This window comes from Molothrus ater, chromosome 13 (assembly GCF_012460135.2).
Source record: "Molothrus ater isolate BHLD 08-10-18 breed brown headed cowbird chromosome 13, BPBGC_Mater_1.1, whole genome shotgun sequence".
NCBI classification, from domain to species: Eukaryota; Metazoa; Chordata; class Aves; order Passeriformes; family Icteridae; genus Molothrus; species Molothrus ater.
In genome coordinates, this window is record NC_050490.2 from 8,548,663 (window position 1) to 8,569,924 (window position 21,262).

The window sequence follows — 21,262 nt, forward strand, 5'->3', positions numbered from 1 at the left end:
GGGCACTGAAATTCTGTTGAGGGCCCAGGCTATGACTTTTTGGGTAAATCAGATGTGCAGATCACCTGGAGGTGCAGCAGTTCAGCTTTCTGCCTTGTCAGGAGAGAACTGAGCCGTGGCCAGCTGTCCTCTCGACTTCAGTGTAGGTTTTATGGTCAGCCTGAAGGTGGCTTGTGGAAGCGCTCAGTTTAGTCACCAAAAAAAGCACCTTCTTAACTTAGGTGCATTGTTTCATTTCCCCTCTTCTGAGGGCCTGGGGAAGTGCTGAGCCAGCTTGTTCTGAGTGACATCAGTGTCCAAACTGTCACCAGATCCAGAGAATGACTCTGACATTGCATCTTGCACTTCTGTTCTTGCAGGGAGAAATGCTGAGGGTTTTGCACTTCAGGGCTTCTGCCTTTGGACTCGTGTGGGGGGGTGCATGGGCTTGCCACCTGTGAAAATCACCTCTTTGTTCCTGAGGTAATGGTGAAAACATCAACCAGGATAGGCCTCAACTTCCCATCAGATAAATGACACTTGGAGGAACAGGACACTGAAGTACCCATTGTGTTTTTTGCTCACTAAAGGCTGTCCGGGGAGGCTTTGGAAAACCCATGGTTTCCAGATTTCCCTGTTGGTATTTCAAGCTATTTGTGTCAGAAACACAAATTCCATAAACGTGTGGAGAGAAGGGAGCTGTAGCTGGGGCCTGTCCTGTTAAACAAAAATGCTATATAAAAAGGAAAGGTGGAAAAGGATATTGCTAGAGAAAGAGCAGCCTCTCCCTCTTGCACTCCTTGTGAGGAATGCAATAGGAAATTCCTGCTCCAGGATTAACAATCGTAAGGGAAAATTGTTTTAAAAGCATGTGTGTAAAACTCTTATGAAAAGTACAGATCTCATTCCAGCCACTGCTCTAGCACATAAACAGACTCTATTTTCCTGCTTCAAAACAAAACAAAAGCCAAGAACGGGGATGTAGAACTAAAGTTCGCCTTAGGAGGGACTCTAAGGGATCCGGCCAATTCTTGATAGTGATCTGAGAAATTGCAACAGGATTGATTCCAACCACCTATTTTTGGATTTTCTAATGGGGATGTAACATGGAGACAGCTGTATCTCAGGACAGATGGAGTGAAGCCAAGCTGTGCTGACACACTGGGCACCTTGAGCCGGCTGTGGGACAAGAGGTGAGGCAGCCGCAGTGCCAGGGGCTGCAGCAGTGCCTGTGCCAGCACGGGCACAGCAGGGCTGGGCTGTGACAGCGCGGGCACTGCCACGCTTTGCCCTGGCACCTTCAGCAGCTCACCTGCAAAGGGCACTGAGCAGGACGCACAGGCTGGGTGTACCCTGTGTCCTATGCCGGGTACCCTCTGCCATGTGCCGTGTGCCCTGTGCCCTGTGCCGGGCCTGCACTGCGCTTGGGGCGGTGTTCAGGGCAGTCCCGATGGGCTGGGGAGCAGCTGATGCTCTCGGAGCTGCCCCGGCACGGCCGGGATGCCGGGAAGGTGTCCCGTGTGCTCTGCAAATGACACCCTTGGCCAGCGCTGTTCTCAGCTGCTTTATCTAACAGTGTGCAGGGCCCGACTTTGCGCCATGAAGGTCCTAATCCTATATTTTGCCTATACGCTCATCAAAAAGCAAAGGCCACTGCATTTGCTGGGTAAAAAACTCACCTCATGATCCTGAAAAACCTGTATCTCCTTTGATGAAAAGAATACAGGTTCGGGCGGGAACAAATGTGGAACAAAAAAGCCAAAAGGGATAAAAACACGTATTTGAGAACCAGCACCCGGATAATCCCTCAGCTGCCCAGCGAGGCCCGCAGCAGTGTGCCGCAGATGTCTTTCCAGGGATGCGGGCGGTCCCTCCCGATGGGAACGTGCCCGCTTGGCCCCTCCCCGGAGGAGGGGAGCCCGGGCTGGGCCGGGCCGGGCCGGGCCGGGCGGAGGGGCCGCCCCGCCTCTTAGTCGGCGGCAGCTGCTGCTGCGGGGCTGCCGCCGTGGGCAGCCGCCATGCCGCGCTCGCTGAAGGAGGAGACGGCGCTGCTGCTGGAGGATTACTTCCAGCACCGCGCCGGCAGCGCCGCGCTGCCCTGCAGCCCCACGGCGGGCACGCTGCGGCGGGCGGCGGCCGAGCTGGAGCGGCAGGAGCGGCCCTTCTTCCGCTCCTGCGCGCCGCTGGCGCGGGCCGAGCCGCGGGAGGCGGCCGCGCTGCTGGCCAGGGTGGCGGCGCAGCTGGAGGCCGACGGCGGCCTCAACTGGGGCCGGCTGCTGGCGCTCGTGGTGTTCGCCGGCACGCTGGCGGCCGCGCTGGCCGAGCGGGGCTGCAGCGACGGGCCGCGCTGCCTGGCCGCTCACCTGGCCGCCTACCTGGCCGAGGAGCGCGGCGAGTGGCTGGAGGCGCACGGCGGATGGGTGAGCGGGGACGGGGCGGCGGGAGCGGGGCTGCCGGGACCCTCACCCCATCCCCGGTTAGCGGGGCAGGACGGCCCCCGGCTCCGTGCGGCGGCTCGTCCCGGGGGGAGACGTGCCCGCCTCACTGCCGGCGATGGGCGGGCACCCGGGGGCTGCTGGCCATCGCGACACGCGGTGTGTCCCGGGGGGATGGTGGCCATCGCGACACGCGGTGTGTCCCGGGGGGATGGTGGCCATCGCGACACGCGGTGTGTCCCGGGGGGATGGTGGCCATCGCGACACGCGGTGAGTGCTCCCCGGGGGCTGCTGGCCATCGCGACACGTACTGTGTCCCTAGGGGCTGCTGGCCATCGCGACACGCGATGTATCCCCGGGGGATGCTGACTGTCGCGACACGCGGTGGGTGCTCGCTGGGCCATTGGGGTGCCTGCGGTGCCCGCTCACGGCCCCGTTGGGATGCAGCCGCCCGATCCCGCAGGAGCGATGTTGCTGGGCGAGGGAGCGAGGTTTCCCTTCCCCTCGGCTCCGCAGCCTGTGGATTTCGGCGAGCAGGCTGGCACAGGTCCTGTCCCAGGTGTGAGCACAAACCTGTGCCTGTCCTTAAGCACACCTGTGTATTAAGGCACTCAGCCTGCAGACATGCGGCTCCTGTCCTGTCCGTCCCGAAGCCGGTCAGGTCGGGCCTGGGGAGGAAGGTGTGGGTATTTTGTCCACCCTGAGAGATGCACACTTGGAGGTACAGCTTTTAAGGCGTTGGTGCAGCTCTGCCTGCATTTCTTAAACAAAATGTCAGCTATCCCACAAAACTGCTCGTTTCCTATTTCCAGTCCTAGTGGAATACTTTGTCAGTACAAATAAGCACTAAAAATAGAAAGGAGGGGAAGTAGCCACTGGTTTAGTTGACTTTTCCAGAGACCAAAATGAACTTGGTTTTCCAGTGGTCACTGGTCCATCTGGCCGCTCAGAACAGTGTGGTGGTTGGCTGCAGAGGACACTGTCACTTGGCAAAATTGGCAAAATCCTATTGCCTGTTCGCACAAATCAAAGTGTAAAGAACAAAGTTCCGGAAGAAATTAAGAGTATAACTTGTTTACATAGACATCTGCGGAGCAGAGTTCAAACATGACCATCTGGAGTTGTATTGCTGCCACTTCTGATTATCACAATGATCTGGGAGAGCAGCTGCCAGCTTTGCTCTGTCATAGGTCAGCTCTGAGCAGTGTCCACCCGGCCTTTCCAAGAGAGTGTGTAATCAGTCTCACATCCACAGAGATGGGACTGGCTTTGGCCTCCTGTCTTAAAAGTGGAAATTTCCATATCCTGTGTTTGAGATGCTTTCTGAAACTTAAAGTAGGAGGAACAGTGCTGGCAGCTTCCATCAGAAACTTGCCTAAAAGGGCAGAAATATGTAATGACACATTGAGCATCTCAATAGGAAGTGTCCAATTGTCTCTTGAGCTAAGTATGCAAGCACTTGTAGCTACTCCTTTCTGTTGCCTTGTGCAGAAGCTCTCACAAAATGCTTTTGCCTGTGCCCAAGGCAGTGGGTTTAGACTTCCATGACTGGAACAGAGACTTCTGCAGCTGACAGAGGCTGAGCTGGGAGGATGAAACTCAAAGGCTTGTTAAAGAAACCCAGTTTAACTGCAAGCTAAACAACTGAGTGTCCTTTCTGTTGGTGTTGCAGGATGGATTCTGTCGGTTCTTCGGCAGACCAGGCTCGGAGGCAGCTGAGCAGAGCAGCACCATTGGCAACGCCATCGTGGCGGCGGCAGCGGGCATCGGCATGGCGGGGCTGGCGTTCCTCCTGGTGCGGTAGGACACCGACGCATCTTGCCCAGGGAAAGTACTCTCAAAACTGACAGTTTACCAGATTTCACTTTATTTTCTATAGAACAGACCCTCTAAGAAGAAGTCTATATTTTTAAACTGGCTCAGAAAACTGCCTCACCAAATCCTTGGCCATAAACTGCTTCACTCACTACCCAGTGACGGCACAGACAGATGTATACTAGAGCACTATTTGTGCGTGTTCAAAACCCCTTGTCTCCAAACACCCTCTGGACTTTCTTTTTTGAAGGTGTAACCTAAACTTTAGCATGGTTCATGTACTGTAACTTCTGAGTGCTTGGTGTTATGCTAGGAAAACATTATGGTGGGCTTGCTACTACTAAACCCTCCGTTCAAGACGTCTCATTTACGTGGAGGCAAGTTTGGAACCCGCCTTCATTAATGCTGTAAAGTGGGCGAACCTTGACTGTGATCTAACGTGGTTTATGGCTTCAAACGTGCACAGCACTTGTAATCAAAAGGCAACTCATTTGTTGATTTAGGGCAGTTGGTGCCTGTGATGCTAGAAGCATTAGGGCTTAATGTAACATAAGGCTCAATTCATTACACTACAAGAAGGTAAGTATTGATACAGGATGGTAATGGCTGCAGTACTGGTTCCTACTGAAAGGAAAAGAATTTAAATATTAAACCTTAATTGGTATATTGAAATCCAGTGAAGGCTGGAATTTCTCTGGATTTCCCTTACAAAGTGAGAATTTCCATATATCTTAATATATTTTTGAAGTATTTATCACTGTATAATACTTGTAGCCATGACATCTTTATTTTTGTTTAAAACTTAATGCTGGTTCTCGTCACTCTTGTGTGTATCAAGCGTTGTCTTGTTTTAGTAATATTTCACTCTGTTTTCAAAATGCTGTGTATTTCTTTCAATGGTTGTACAAATTGCCTTATGTTTCTGGTAGCTTTTGAATAATGTTCCTGGGTTACTCACAATGTGTACAATTTTACTATAGTGACTTCAAAGGTGAATAAATGTTAAGTATTTTTATTTTAAAAAACCTTTCTGATTATTAGGTCAGATGGGTGCTGCTGCTCAGACAGTGAGTGTTTTGGTGGTTACCTGGATCCATCAGGTTATATTCACTGTATTGCTGGTGCTTTGACCTGAGACAAGGACTGGTGGAGCACCAGAGCAGTTTGATACCAGTCTCCGGAGCAGTCCTGCAGTCCAAACTAGAGCTGACACAGCCTGAGTGGAAAATCCCATCCAAAAGGTCCATCTTCAGCATCGTGATTGGAAGCAACCTGGTGGTTTTGTAGGCCAAAGTTTAACATAGGTGGGTGCAATTAGGCTCCTCTGAGAGCTGCTCCTGCTTGTAGAGAGTGACAGAGGTCTTGTTTCTTCTCTGCTGCTGCCTCTCTCACACGTGCATGCTTTTTTACTGAAATTGAAGTTTCTGGTCCATGTTATGATGACAACTGTGCAATGTGTTGGTGGAGTTCAACCTTCCTGGATTAGTCTTCCTGAGCAGCTGTACTCTTTGAGGGTGTTGGGCTTTACTCTTTTACAGGCTGGTCTCCTGTCCCTGTCTCCAGTCTGGGCGCTCTGATGCCTGCTCAAGCTGCACGTCCAGTGGGCAGCCAACTTCCTCTTGGGAAAGCTCGGCCTGGCAGCCAGGTCAGCATCCCTGTGGCTGGCAGCGGCCACCCTGCTTCTCCTTCTGCTGGCCACTGGGCCCTGAGGCAGGCGTGCTGGACAGAGCAGCCTTGTGCTGGCTGGCCACAGATGTGGGGACAGGGACAAAAAGGGGCATTCAGGGATGGTAAGTCCCTCACAGGCAGGAAGGAGCTGCTGGTCCTCCCCCTCACGCTGCTGGCTCAGAATAAACGTCTGCTTGTTCTCCAACTTCCAGTTCTCTAACCTCCAGCTTGCCTCCTCTCAGTAAGGGGATTAGGAGCCCATGGTGCAGGGCTGTGCTCAGTTCCTCTCTCAGGTTCCTGCAGGGCTGACACCCGTGTGTGGCAGCTCAGTGATCTGTGTATCTGCCTGCAGTCATCCAGTGCCCTAAAACTTTGTCCACAGTGGGAATGAGCTGGTGGGTCTTGGGAACTGAGAGTAGTTTCTAAAATGTGGGATGCTTACAGGGATGTATGATGAAAAGCATGGGGAACAACAGGGCAAGAAATGCGCTAAGCAGAGGTCAGATGTCCCTCCCGTGCCAAACAGAACAAAGATAAAATATCTGTATCTTGATTTTCAGTGTAATCTGATCTGGCAGGCTGCACAAAAACAATAGCAGAGAGGATATTTATGCTGGCTTTTACAGTGTGCTCTGGAAAAGTGAAAAAACCCCAAACAAACCCAGCCTGGAAATGTCCTTTAATGGTCACATCAGCTTTTGGTGTAAACCTGACCCTTTCCAAAGTGCAGCTTGAGGAGCATCTGCCAGTCTTTCTTGGCCTGGGAGAAGCTGGGAGTGGGCTTTCTAAGAGCCAGGAAAGCTGCAAGCTGAGTCAGGAGGCTGCAGTGCAGCTCTACAGTGGCAGCACTGCCTGGAGCCAGGCTGCTCTGGTCTCTGCTGGGAGCCTGTGCTCGGTGCCCTGGGAGCAGGGAGCACAGCCCAGCTGCTGGAACCTGGCACAGGAGGGCAGCTGCCCATCCTAGCCAGAGCCAAGCTCCCTGAGCTGCTCTCTGCTGACGTGGGAATGTGGGATTGAAGAGGAGAACTTAAATCACTGGGGCCCTGTTGACTTCAGGGCAGTTCAGACTAACTTCCATTTGCATGACTTCTGATTTTAAAAAAAAATATTTCAGTTTCAGCTTGACAGTTTGTCTCAATGAAGTAATGCATTTCTCAATTGAAAACTGCTGCTCATCTGCTTTTCTGCCTCAGAAGAGGGAAGCAAGATGCTGCTGTTCCTTCCTTTAAATGCAGAAGGGGGGAGTAGGTGGTGTTTCCGTGCAAGGCTGTGTCTGATCCTCAGGGCAGCTTCTGTCTCTCCAGCACTGTTGTGCTTCCCAGGCCTGTGGTGGATGCAGCAGGCTCATCCTATCTGCACATCAGCAAAGCTGCAGGATCTGCTGGGCCTCTGCCTGCGGAATCCTGGCTTGCCTCAAGGCTCTGAGTGCTGGCAGGACCTGCATTTGAGGGAAAAGGAGTGGAGGTGCTGGCTGGGCTCTTCCATCACCAGTTTTGAGTCTTTCCTGCTGTGCTGTGTGTGAAGACCTGTGCAGGGCTGAGGGCTGGGAAAAGCAGTGTTCCCAGTTTACAGTGGTGCTCAATGTTCTGACAGGAGCTGTCAGTGTTACCTGCTGGTGCTGCACCTGCTCCCTGCCCAGTTCTGATCTGTTCTGAAGGGGCACACATTGTAACCACAGGCCAAGGTTGCAGTGCTGTTGCAGCAGCCCAGCTGCTCATTAAAGGAAAAAGCAATTTACTCATCAGCCTTAGGAGTGCTGAAGTGGCCAGTGGGTTTCTTTTTGACTTGGAAAAAATGAGGCACTGTTAGAGCTCAAAAAATGTGAGTTACAGGCTGGTGTTGTATGGCAGGTGGTGAACTGCTTTGCTGTGGTATGCAAAATATCTGGTCTGGCACGTCTCACCGGAGAAATTGGTGCTGGTGCTGTGTCCTTTTCTGCCCATGCACACTGCAGGGTGGTACCCAAGCCTGGGTAGGTCAGGGGAGCCCTGTTACAAATGACAGAGCAATTGGACAGCCAAAAACCCCCAGAGAATCACTGGAAAGAAAAAGGTCAAGTGGCACAGCATTTATTCATGTAATTTCACTTCTTGTGCTCATTCTGTTTAGATAAGGAAAAGAAACTTCTGAGTTTCACTTCTGTTTCTCCAACTGCTTTCTGTACCAGACTCCAGCTGGGTTGTCCTTGCCAAGAGAAAATGCTGTGTGGAGAGAGCAGTCATAGCTGGGAAATCACTTGCTTTCAGGTTTAAAAGGTATCAGTGTAACTCCTTCTTAAATGCTGCCATTATTAGGAACACTTTTAAATGCTATCTTCAAACTGTTAACAATTATCCTGTCACTAACTGAAGTTTTTAAATGAGAACAGTTAAAAATAAAAACATGAAATCCTGGTTTACTTGAAGTCAAGTGCAGGAAGTCTAAAAGTCAACTCTCTGCTGAACTGACGAGATCATTTTGTTGGATTTTTTCTGTGCCTGGGCTTGGTCTATTTGTTTAATTCAAATGACAGGTGGAAGAGAGGACCTGGCTTTCTTTGTCAAAGTCTCTTTTCAAACAGGCTGTGTCCTTCTGCCCAGCCTTGTGGTAAGTTTCTAGCACTACAGCCTGGAACTAATACTTGCCCCTTGGCAATCTCATGGTTTCTGGATGCTCACCCAAGCTGGTGTGTGTTGCACATTTCTTTCAGTTAAGAATTAAACTTGTTAAAATGAGTGCTTAAATTCATTTGGGGCCACGCTGGCCATGGGGGTGAATGAAACTGGAGGTCTGTAGTAAGAGACTGCAGTGCAGGGCATTGGAAAGCCTGTGTGCAGAGAGCCACTGCAGACACTGCAGAAACTTGGTGCTTTGTGGATTTAATCCCTTTAATGATCCTGACCTGTGAGTACAGTTCCCTTGAGGAAGTTCTTGTGTTTGACCCAACCTGCTCTTTTGTTTGTCTGAGCAGCTCAGCACATGGTGAGTAACAGCAGGAACCCCACACCCTGCTTACAGCATCTGGTGCTGTCTTTTTTTGTTATCAAATGTGGCTGATACCCTTGAGAAGCTGTGTGGGGAAGGGTGGCCTGGTTCAGTCTGAGCACAGGGGAGGTTTCTGTGCTGCTTTGCACCTTGGGGGGACTGGACACGGCAGCTGGAGCTCTGCTCTGCAGCCTGACACCAAAGCCAGGAGTTCTGACTTTCAATTTGCAATGCATAATAGCAAAAGGGCAAAACCACTTGACTTCATCAAAGGCTGGGGAGAGAGCACTGTTTGTGCTCTGCTACCTAATGGCTGGTTGGCTTCTTCCTCGTAGCTATTGTTGTCTTCAGGAGAATCCCAGGGTGCTGTAATTAATTTTGAAACATTAATTATGAAGCTCTATGATGAGCTCATTGGGAACTCCCAAAACACAGGCAGAGCCATGTGGCTCAGCTGAGGAGTTGGTGCAGGGCACACAGTGGAAACTCCTCTCTCTCTGGGAACTGCCAGTAAAATCTCATCCCCCAGCCTGCTGGCACAGGGGCTGACCCTGCTGCTCCTCTGGCTGGACATGGCTGCTTTGTGCCCCCACCAGGGGCTTCCCCCCCCGTCCTTAGGCAGGGGATGTGCCCCAGGGCTGCCAGCTCTGCCTGCTGGGGTGCACCCAGTGCTGTGCTGCCCCTGGCATGGGCATGGCTGCTCTTGGTGCCAAGCACAGGCCCATGAGGGAGTGCCCACAAGGTGCTGTGCAGGGTGGGTGTTGGTTAGGTGACACTGATGGATGATTCTGATGCTTGAGCAGGAACAAATTCCACCAACTGTGTGTGAAACAGCCTTGTAAAACGTGGTGGTGTGATCAGTGGCAGCTGGGAGCTGATGGGGCTTTACAGGCAAGGCAAATGCTTGTTTCCTGATATCCAGCAGAGATTTAAATGTGGAACCTAATGATACTGGGAGCCTACAAGTGATGAGGCTCCCTGAGCATTTCATACCCTGCTGGATTGGTGGTGGTTCTGAGGAGGGGCTGGATCCTCACACAGCCCATGCAAAGGAGCACCACTGGCTGTGACAGAAACCCCTGAACTTTCTGGTTCTGGATAGTCTGTAAAATGTGCAAGGTTTGAATATTTTCCCTCTTTTTTTTTTTCTTTTTCTTTTTTTCCCAAACACCTACATGCCCTGAAGGACAGAGACCTGCAGTGCCTGACTGGCAGTCCCAGCCTGAGCACAGCACAGGTCACTCAGTGCTGTGGCATGAAGAACCTGCCATCCTTGAGTGTTCTCACTCCTGTAGGCAGCCCTCTGCCACAGCAGCATCACTCTTCTCCTCATCTAGAAAAAGGAAAAATAATTACTCATAAACTCTTTTGGAAAAAAGCACAAAACAGCACAAATCTTGCCTGTGTCTGTTTTTAAATAAAAGAAAAATCATCTGGGGTCTGTGTGTTGTCCTTGGTGATGTTCAGAGCAGAACACCTGCCACTCTGAAACCCTTCCAGCTTTCCTGGTTGCTTTTTCCAAGCCAAGTCCTGCTCCATGGGAGGAAAAGGTTATGTGTGGGAGTGAGCAGGGCAGAAGATTATGTGAAACAGAAACCCCGGCGCTGTTTGTTCTGCCATCTGCTCCCTGCGGGCTGTGGGTGGTTCCCAGAGTGCCCCTGCTGCCCTTCCTGCACGGCTGGCAGGGCTTTGAGCTGTGAGAGGCACATCCCTGCTGTCCTGGGAGCTGTCCCTTGGCAGGGTGCGGCTCTGGCCACGCTGGGGCTGCCACTGAGAGCCTGCTCCAGCAGCAGGGCAGGAACGCCTGGCCTTCAGTGCCTTTGGCACAGGCTCAGGGGTGCCAGGGGTGCCACTCTGTGCCATCCCTGCAGGGAGCACCGGGGCAGGACAGCCCCAGCTTCCCTGGCACTGTGCATGGCTCCAGCATTGCAGCAGTGGTGCAGGTGCTCCCAGGTGAGCAGGGCAGCTCCTGCCCACCTGAGCTGCTGCCACCATCCCTCAGCAGGGCAGGCTGAGCCCTGTGCCTCGGCTCTGTGCCACACACACGCCAACCTGCCAGGGGTGAGATGTGCTGAAGTGTGGGAGGATGGAGGTGGCAGATTTGTCCCTGCTTCAGGGACAGCTGGTGAAAGATGAAATCATCTTGCCTCTTACCCCTAGAGCCCTTTTCTGCTCTGCCTCCTCCCCCAACTCCCTTTTCCTGCTCCCCTGGTCCCCAGCCTGGCTGTGCCCAGGGCTGGGGGTTGTGCATTCCCTGTTCCACATCCCCCTCTGCCCCCTGCCCACCCTCCCCACAGTGTGCTCACTTGGGAATGTGACCTTGCTCTCTAGATTATTTACAGACAAAATATTGCTCCAGGCCTGGGGAAGGGTTTTCTGTGTTGTTTTTGCCTTTTTTTTTTTTTTTTTAAGTGCCTGGATTCCACAAAAAGTGAATTATTCCAAGGGCGTGGGGGCCTGGTGGGAATGCTTTGCTCTGTTTGGGAACAGGCTGCCTGCAGCCATCTTCCCTGGCCAGCACAGGGATGCTAGAGGCTCTCGGTTTCCCCAGCTATACAGAACAATCTGTCTCTGGTTTTCTTGGAAAATCCCACCCCTTGCTGGGGGCAGGCTGCCAGGATGGGGCAGGAGCATTAGCAGGGCTGTGGCACACATGGAACCAGAACCTGGGCTGCCTCCAAGCTGTGTGTGAGCAGGCTCAGAGAGCCTGCCTGCAGGTCAGTGCACAGTCAGGGCTGCTTTAGGTGGCTCCCCTCCCCACAGCCCTGAGCTCTCCACTTCCCCTCCCTTGGCAGCTCCTGGTCTCCTGCTGCACTTGCAGCGCTCACTGGGGTTGCTGAGGAGCTCAGACAGCGCTGTCACATCCGATCGGAAGCTGCGGTGGGCTGATTTCTCCTTTTTTTTTGCTTTTACTGGCAGCACCAGCAGCTGCCCTTTTCCCACTGCTGACATCTCTTGTGTGTAGCTGAACTCCTGAAAGGCTCATGGAGGTGGTTTCCCATTGAGCAGAGCCCTCGTGCCTTTGACCTTGCCCGGCTCTGGCCGTGTCCCCTTGTGTGGCTGCTGGAGGCACAGAGCTGTGAGCTGTGTGTTCCAGCAACACTGCCTGTTTAGGATGGGGCTGGCCTGGGCTCCCTGGCTGGCACAGCTTTCCTTACAAGCTCAGCATGAGCCTTCAGGTGCCCAGAGCCTGGGAGTGTCCTGGGTAAGGCTGTGTGCTCAGCTTTTATCTGGGAGTGAGCACTGTCAGCTGAGCTGAACTCCATCACAGACAGTGAGTGCCTGTTTTGCTGTGGGAAGGGTGCTGGTGCCAAAGCCCTTGGTCTGGCCTGGCATGCAGCATGGTTTGGTCTCTCTGGAGAAGGAGCTGGGGCTGCTGAAGGTCTGGCAGGAGCACACTCTCCTCCCCTGGAACAGGGGCTGCTGCTGGGAAGTTGCTCAGCAAGCCTGGCCGCAGGGGCTGACCATGGAGCAGCACTCCCAAGCCATTCCCTGCCTGCCAGTCCTCTGGAGTGCCTCCAGCTTTCCCAGCTTGTGGAGATAATGGCCTCATCCAAGCCCTTGCAGAGGTGCTGGGTGCAGGAAGGATGCTGGGCAGTGAGGGGATGCTGGGGGATGGAGATGGTGCCCCTCTCAGGCAGGACCTCCATCAGCCAAGTGTGCTCAGCTGGAGGTGGTTTGGAAGCAGTCAATTAGCAGCCTCATCTGGCTGTGGAGTCATGGGAAGTGCTCTGGTCTGTGTGCTGGTCTGGGGACTACTGAGCTATGGAGTGCTCTGGGCAAGTCATAAATTGCATACTGCTTATAAACAAGGGTGAAAATCAACAGATTGTGTTCAACAGAATTGTGAAGTTTCCCTTGTTGAGCAGCCATAGGGAAGGCTGGGACAGGAATACAATGGTTTGTTATTTTAGTCAAATCCTTTTCTTGGCTGCAGCCAGCACATTCAGCAGTGTGGCAGAAACTCACCAGGTGAGAGGCAAAAGTACCTGCTGAGCTGAAGTGCAGAGGCAGCAGATAAAGGGCATCAGGGGGCTGTGCCTGCAGGGACTGCTCCTTATCAGCACACCTGCTGACTGCATTGCAAAAGCAGCCCCTGGTCACCTGTGCCTTTGGGTAGCCTGGGGGTTTTTCAGGGATGTTGCTGTTACCCTTTTTAACCATCTGGCAAACAGGAGGGCAGGGAGCACTCAGTCTCAGGCTGCCATAAGAGTGGGACCCAGTGCACCTTGCTCCAGGTCTGCTCTGCCTGCAGCCAGGTATGGGTAATGCTGCTCCTCACTATCGGGGTCTCTGGCACTTTGCTTCCAGCCCAGAATTAATGGCTCAAGTAGCCTGAAGAAGCAGTGGTGACCAGCCCCATGCCATGCAGGGGTGCAGAGCAGCCCAGGAGGGTCCCACCTGAGGAAGGGGTGCAGTGAGGTTGCTGCTGAGCAGCTCTCCATAGTGTCAGTCCCAGTGTCCCAGTCTTCAGAGTCAGCTTGGGGATTTCACAGGTGCTCATGCTCCCTTAAATAGGAAATTTGGCATCCTGAGCTAAGCTATCTTCTCCACCTGGGTGTCCCAAAAGGTTAATAATCCCAGCAGCAATGGATGGCTGGTGAGGAGATTGATTGCCTCCTGCAAGGTACACACAGTCTCGCTCTTTTGCAGAAACACAACACTTGTTCAACCAGGTAAATAACTGGTTTAAAATCCCCTCTTGCAGCAGCTGACCCTACACATGTTTATCCAAGTGACTGGAGCTGTGCCAGTCTCTCTGGTAAGTGACCTTTCCCGAATTTTTCTTTTCAAGTTGACATTTAAGAAGGGGGGGAAAAGTCACAGCAACAAATGGTGTTTTAACAGTGATAAAGCTTTACCCGTCAACAAAGCCAGGAAAGCCACGCTGGAGCCTGTGCTGGTGGCTCTGCCACCCCGACCGAGTCCATATGGACAGCCCTGCCCTGCTGGGTCTGCATGGAGCAGCATCTGCAGAGGGCTGCTCCTGCTGCCTGGGCTGGGCTGGAGAGCTCTGCAGGTCCTGGGAAAGCTCCTGGGTGCAATTCAGTCTAAGGCAGCTGCTGGCAGCTGGTGGCACTCAAAAGTATTAGTTCATTACTGCAATTCAAATGAGGAAGAGCCTTAAATCTCTGAGAAGAATCTGGGTTTGGCAGGCAGTGAAGTGCTTAGCTTATTGGGAAAACACCTTGGACAGTTTTGGTAAATGTTCTACTGTGTGTTCAGGCAAGTAAAATTTACCCCTGGTTTTCATGTTCCTTGGTTCTCAGCTTCAGCACTGCCATGATTTACCCCTTGCTCCTGACAGTGCTCTCACATGGGGGTGTTTAAACTCTGAAGCTCTGCAGGAGGTTTATCTCTTAGCCCAGATGCCCAGTACATGAGCTCCTCTTCCAGGCTGGAAGTCCCAAGGGCTTCACAGAAGGCTGCTCAGCACATTTGGGTTCCCCAAATCCTGCCCTCCCCACATCCTGGCAGATGCCATACCTCCATGTGCCACCTGTCAGCCACTCCCATCTCCCCTGGGCTCTGCAGGATCTCTTGCATGCTCCTCCTTCTCCACCTGCAAAGCACCCCCAGCCCCCCTGGCCTGCCCCTGCAGCCCTTCCCCAGGCTTTTGGCTTAGTTTCACATGGTGAGCAGGGCTGAGAGCAGCAGCTGGTGTTGGTGTCTCCCTGCACTCCTCCCTTCCAGCTCCCCTCCACAGAGCTGCTAGTGATGGGCCAGCCTGGGGCCATGCCTGCTCAGTGCTGTCCTGAGAAGAGAAATTGAAACAAGGGCTTCACAGCTGCTTGTGTTTCCTGTAGCATCAGGGACAGGCAATCTTGGGTGGTTTCCTGGCATTTCTTGCAGATGTCCTGATGGGAGTGGCTGCAAAAAGGCAGGAGGCAAGGAGGGGCAGGGGCAGCACTGCAGTGAGACAGGGACATGCTGCCGGCTCAGGGTGACCCTGGCAGCCCCATGCCAGAGACTGTGGGCTGACAGCAACCTCTGCTTTCAGAAAGGCACTGCTTTGTGACAAGTCTCAGTTGAGGAGCTCCTAAGTGCCTCTGTTGAAAGTGGCCTGATGGATACACTTGGCTCTGTGGTTAGGCTGGTTCTTGGATTTAATTTATCTGCGCTAGAGGAAAAAACAATAACAAAAAAGCCCAGGTAAGTGGAACAGTAAAGATGCTTTTAGTGAACTGATAGCCAAGCCCTGCCTTGGCTGACCATGTCCCTGTGCAGAGCCAGTTCCACAGGCAGGGCAGGAGCAGCTCACAGAGTCCCCTGGTAGGGGTGTCCATGTGCCACAGCTGTCCCCACTCCCTGTCCCCAGGAGGGCTCTAGCCATGAACATTAACATGAGGCAGATGAGCTTTGCTGGGCTGTCTCTGAGTGCTGCTGGTGAGGCTCTGTGGCTGCTTGGCAGTGACGGCCACTTTGGGACCTCATGCACTAAGCCATCTTTAATCTGCCATGGCAAGAATGGCTCCCTTTGCCCCTGCTCTCAGCCAGCCCTGGTGCTGGCTCCCTTTGGTTCTGCTCTCAGCCAGCCCTGGTGCTGGCTCCCTTTGGTTCTGCTCTCAGCCAGCCCTGGTGCTGGCTCGCTGCAGGGTCGCTACGTGAGCCCTGGAGCAGGACAGCCTGGATCTGGAGCCTTCCTTCCTCTCAGATAACGTCAGTCCTGGAAGCAGGCAGCTATTTTGGTCCCAGGAATGCCAGTGGATGATTTCACTTTTGTTTCATACCTGATAACCTTTCCCATCACAATGAGGGACGACGTCCCTGCTCCCTGCGCTTCCGTGTGCCGGGAAAGCCATTCAAGCGCCTCTGCAGGGGAAAAGAAAGAGCCAGGTTAAAAATAGCTTCTGATTGTCCATGGAGCCTGGGCAAAGGAAGGGCAAAAGCCTTTCCACGTTCCACTGCCCGGTCCCATACACTGGCAGCAGCTTTTCTTGCTGAGCTGGGGCGTGAGGACAGCGACCGTGGGAATATCTGGTGTGCTCTGTGTGTCAGCCTCAGGGGGTGGGAAGGTCTGTGACAGACTTTCTTCTCCATGCAAAGATACCCCAGTGTCAGGCTCCAGGAGTGCTACAGACACCCCCTTTGCTTGTCACCTGCATGTCTCCACCCTCCCTGCCCTTCTCCAAGTCCTTTCCCTGCTGGGTTTGTGGCTGGATGCTTGGTCAGGAGCTCGGCGAGACAAACTCACCCCAGGCCTCAGGCGAGAAAAGTCTGCTCAAACCCAAATTGCTAAAGCTCAGCTCCAACTTTTATTTCCTGTGGGGAAGGAGTTGGCCAAAGCAACTTGTTTTTTTTTTAAGCTTTCAGCCTTTGACTTCCCACGAACTGCTGACCCATCATGTGACGGCGGCCGTGGTGGGGCCGTGGCCGGAGATGTGGTATCTGATATCAGCCCTTATCACCCATGCTTGTGTGGGGCAGCGCCTGTCCTGGCTGTGCTGGGGCACCAGCTCCAGCCCTGGGGAGTGGGCAAACCCCATGTGTGTCAGAGGGAGGGCAGTGAGCTCATGGACCAGCAGACCCCATTCCTTATGGAGAGATGCTGCCCTAGGGCAGCTGCTTCATGGCCACCCAGAGCACAGCACAGGCCATTGCATGGCTGGCTGTCACACCTGGGCTCCTCTTTCACCAGTCCCTTTGCCCAGTGGGAGGTTTTTGCTTTGTCCCCCAGCACATGACTTACAGGGTGACTCCAAAATGCTCCTGCTCTTCCTGGGCTGGAGCCTGTTTACAAAACAGTGGCTGAAAGCTGCTATTTATCCTTATGTACACATTGCATTCAGAGTTGCTAAATAGGCAAGCCCAAAATGAAAGTCATCTGGGTTTTCTTTAATTAGAATAAAATCCTGATGAATCATGAGGTTCTGTACCTCAAGGATGCATCAGGAATTGGCTTTGGCTGCAGACAGCAAGGTACAGCAGTCAGCAGAGCCGGCTGGCTGCCTTGACATCTGCTGGAAAGACTTGTTTTTCCCTCCCCAGTCACATGCTAGCTTGTGATCTGATCATGAGATACAAAGGATAACCTTCCAATATTTACTCTTCTCATCTGCAATTTCAAAAGGCAGGGGAAAGGAGCAAAAAGCAGCATAAGGGAGGAAAACACAAGCTCCCTTTCCTCACTTGGTCAGTGCTGCTGTAGGTGCTGTGCTTGTTGCTGGGACAGGGCAGGAGTCTGGCTGCAGCACCAGGGGCTGTGCTTGTGCCTGTTGAGGCCATTAGGGAGCATGTCAGTGTGGACAGAGGAATTGCTGCTCTGTGTTCAGCCACATGGGAATCCTCCCCTCCAGTGCCCCCACACCTGTGTGCCAGCAGAGGTGGGCAGGGGCTGCCTGTCCCAGGGTGACCTGCACTGGCACAGGCAGGGGAAGCCTGTCCTCCCCCAGCACTGGCCCTGTGCCATCCTTCAGCATTCAACTTTCACATTTTATTATAAATGTCAAAGTGACATTTTTTATAACAATATCCTAATGTAGTCAGCCAGGCAGGTGGAGTTACATGTACATGCTCCAGTCCAAAGGTTTATAGCAAGCCCAGCTGCAAGGTTAAACCAGAATCACCCTTGGATAAAATCCCCTATATAATCTTTGGGGAATTTTTGCTAGTGCAGCTTGGGTGCATTTACTTCTGTAAGCTGATGCCTGTCAAGGACCAAAAACCCCCAGAACTGCATCATGGTGCCACAGGGGCTGTTGGCTTTGAGGCTTTCAGGCTGCTGAAGGCTTTGAGGGAGCTGCTGCTGCTGCAGGGAGAGCAGTGGGGCAGGGCTGTGTGCTTGCTGAGCCAGAGAGGTGTGTGCCATTGAGTACCAAACCTGCCACAGGCTGCAGCAAACCTGAACTGCATGTACAGTGGGATTGCCCTGGGAATGGCAGGCTGGGACCAGCAGCCTGTGTCTGTGCTCTCCAAACTGTGCCAGGGCAGATGCTGCAGGCAAAGCCAAAAGGGCTGTGCCAGTGTGTGACACACGATGTGTGAGGAGCACCACCATAGCTGCCCTGGCAAACAGCAACTGCTTGGGGGAACAAGGAGGGGTGGCTGTCACTGGGGAGAAGCAGCCAGTCCAGACTGAGTGATGAGAGCAGCACCCAGCCACAGGCTGGCCACAGGCTGGCCACAGCTATTCCAGTGTGACAGGGCTGAGTGCTGTGGTGTTTCCAGTAAAAACACCCCCTGTGTCAGGTGGGAGGGAGGTGGAGGGCACAGAGGGAAGATGCCTCACCTAAGAGGGAGGGCATGAAGGCAGGGTGCCTGCTGGGTGCCTTTGATGTGGGGAAGGGTGGTTTGTGCCAGACAGGTAGATCCCAGTGCTGTAGGGAGCATGGCTGGATGGTGATGAAAGCAGCCTGAAAGCAGCCTGAAAGCAGCCTGCCCCCCCAGCTGGCCCCTGTGCCTTTGCCAGGACCATGGCATTCCTGAGAGAGGCTTGGATAGCTGGGGTTTGGTGTGGTCCCTGCAGGGAAAGCTGGGGCAACAGGAGGTGATTTTCAATTAAAACCCAAACTATCTGTCATTAAGGGCTGTCTCCAGTAGCTATGGTTATTTCTGATTTCAGGTTTTGGGAAGTTTTGAAACTGTTTAAATCCAAGTTATGTTTTCCCTGCTATGACAGGAGCTTCACATTGCAGTGTCCTAACCTACCCTCCCATGTCCACACTTAGCTCAAAGACCCATTTTTTTCTCAAAAGTAAACCACTTTCTTTCCTTTGGCAAATATTTCTGTGGTGTCTGCTGCAGCATTAGGCAGAGATGATTAGGAGGGCTGTGACAGGCTGATGAGGGGTTTGGTGTGCACTCATCAGTGGGCCATGTGGGACAGTGGCATATCTGCCTCTGGCACACAGTGTTTGGAAGGCATTTGGGTTTTGTGGACCTGGCTGACCTGTCACTGTGCCCCAGAGGCATTTCTGAGCACTGTGCTTTCCTGGTTCACTGGCCTTTTCCTGCCTCTATGAAGTGAGAGCAGGCCTGACCCAGAGAGCTGGATGCAGAGGTGATCAATAGTGATGGCAGCTGGCCAGCAGCACTGCCTGGCTCTGGCTGCCTTAGTCCCAAAAGAGATCAATGCATTCAGAATTCGTGCAGGTGTCCTGGCTCCTGTGGCTGCCTCATCAGCTGGAGGAAGCTTCAGCCTGTGGTCCAAGGGTTGTGGAAGGCTGAGTTTACCATGCCCCATCCCTGGTGGATGACTTTGGTTTGTCTGGTCCCCCTTCCCAGTGACAGTGGTTCTCCAGCAGGTTTTGCTGTGTGCAGTGTTTGTTCTCAGCAGGTGAGGGGTGGCAGCAGGGCAGGTGCCATGGGAGGGGGACACAGCAGCTCTGGCTGTGGTCCCAGCAGGGTGAGGCCTGGGGAAGGAGCTGCATCTGCTCATCCCTGAGGGCACTGTAGACACTTGCAGTCCCTGTCTGCAAGGAAACAAATCCTAAAGAACATCCTTTTGGAGCACTCTGCTCCTGCCTGCTGTGTCCCTAGGGGACAACAAGGGCTTTGTAGCTGCTCAGGGCTCTGGGGAACCAAAACAGCCGCGGCATGAGCTCAGTGGCTGTAAATCAGCGGCTCCAGCCCTGTGCAAAGGCACTGCCCACTGCTTTGATCTCCAGGGCTTTCATTTCATACCCTCTGCAGAGATAGACACAAGGTCACACTAATGGCTGGGACATGAAAAACTTATGTGGCCTTTATTGATTTTGGAGTGATTAATGAGTCCAAGGGAAGGACAGTGATTCATGCACGTGAACGATGCCTGGGAATGAGCAATGCTGCTCAGGGTGGCCTTTTAATTCCATAATGGAGCCTGTGTCCAGCTGCTATGGGGTGGCAGCATTGCTCTCCCAGACATTTTGCACTGGGCAAACACCTGTTTGCAGGCAGGGAGCTCTCATGCCTGTGCCTCGGTTCTGTTTGCCTTGCTTTGCTCTGTCCCTTTTGAGAGGGGATTGAAATAGCCAGGCCTAAACTCTCACTGTAGCTTTGTTGACAAAGCCTCTTGAGGCTTTCCTGCTGCTGTTCCAGGTGGCCTGAGAGGAGAGGCCTGGGAAAGGTAAAGCAGAGTGCCTTGCCCAGCCTCACATCAGGCAGCAGAGCACCCACAGCAGGCATCCTCCAGCTCTGGCCTCTGGTCACCAGCCTGGGAGCTCAGTGAAGGGGCTCCAGAGCTGCCTGCTGTGGTGAGCCCTGCAGACAAGGGGGTTTGAGGTGCTCTTCCACTCCCTCAAGCATGTGCAAATTCCCAGAGGCTGCTGAACTGTGCCAGGGTGGATACCCTCCTTCCACAGCCTCCACCCCAGTGCACCCTGCAGATGGGCTCCACAGCCCCCAGTTCACTCTGTGCCACACATTCAGCTGGAAACTGATGCAAGGGGAAGTCATCCTAATTTTGGAGGGGGACATCAGGCCCAGCTTGAAGGATCTGGGCAGGGATTATGCAACTTTCCTTTTATTTGAAGAAACTTCCCCCTCCTGGTTGTCCCAGCTTTGTGGCCATGACTTAAGCCATCACACTGCTGCCAGAGTTCATTCTGCTGGCCTCACTGCTCTCACAGGGGCTGTCTGGCTGAGGGGTCAGAGACCTGCTGCACCTCTTAGGGACTTGCCACAGTGGGATTCATTTCTTGCTGGCATTGCTGACCATGGCACAACAGGAGAGGGTGGGGAGCACCATGGGGAGGCACACAGAAAAACACTGTGTGCTCCCAAGTTAGCTACCAGGCCAGGTTGGTTTTCCTGTTTACTCCCTAAGTGGAAAATGGGAAGGGAGTAAAAAACCTCATCTCCTTGGCTATATAAAGGTCTTGTTGTGTGGGCACAGAAATTTTACCTTCTTTTCATTTTTGCCTTGGTGTTTCCAGGTGTGTGGCATGGGCTGTAGTGTCAGTAAAGCAAATAAAAGGGGATGCTGGGAATAGCAGCTCCTCTGCAGGAGATGTTTCCTCTCAGACAGAGGATTTGATGGTCAGACCACTCTGGTGGTCTGCTGGTGAGCAGCTGTGTTGGGGTTCTGCAGAGCATGAGGGTCACAGAGGGTCAGGCAGGGCTTGTGTTGGTTGTGCTGGGCACACACAGAGCCCCAGTACCCCTGGCACTCCCAGCTCAAAAAAAGGGCAAAAGGTGAAGAAATCCCAGTGTCCTTACAGAAATTCATGGATAGGCTGCCAGGCAAAGGTTGACTGGCAGGCTTGGCCAGCAGGAGTGAATGTGGGAGCAGATAAGACATGGTCATGCCAGGAAGCTGTTCTGAGTTTCCAGCATCAGGATGTGTTATGGGCATTGTAAACCCTGTGATCCCAGAGATGTTGCTAAACCTTGTTTGCCTTGGACTGTTTGTCCAAAAAGATACCAAAAGATGAGCTCTTTCTTCCCTTTGTAATTGCCCATAATCTTATCTGAAGCCTCCA

General features: G+C 53.1%; 1 protein-coding gene across 1 annotated transcript; it reads left to right on the forward strand.

Annotated features, from left to right (window-relative positions):
* The first annotated feature begins 1,924 nt into the window (after positions 1–1,924).
* Positions 1,925–8,301, forward strand: BCL2L10 (BCL2 like 10). The gene is made up of 2 exons (XM_036389788.2): positions 1,925–2,399; positions 4,087–8,301. Exons 1-2 carry the CDS (start codon positions 1,998–2,000, stop codon positions 4,216–4,218), a joined length of 534 nt encoding a protein of 177 aa, XP_036245681.1. The 5' UTR covers positions 1,925–1,997; the 3' UTR covers positions 4,219–8,301.
* Positions 8,302–21,262: the final 12,961 nt, after the last annotated feature.

Excerpts from the sequence above, each read along its gene's own strand:
- BCL2L10 (XM_036389788.2), top strand. The coding sequence starts at position 1,998 with ATGCCGCGCTCGCTGAAGGAGGAGACGGCGCTGCTGCTGGAGGATTAC. Across the intron at positions 2,400-4,086 it reads TGGAGGCGCACGGCGGATGG|GATGGATTCTGTCGGTTCTT; the intron begins GTGAGCGGGGAC and ends TTGGTGTTGCAG.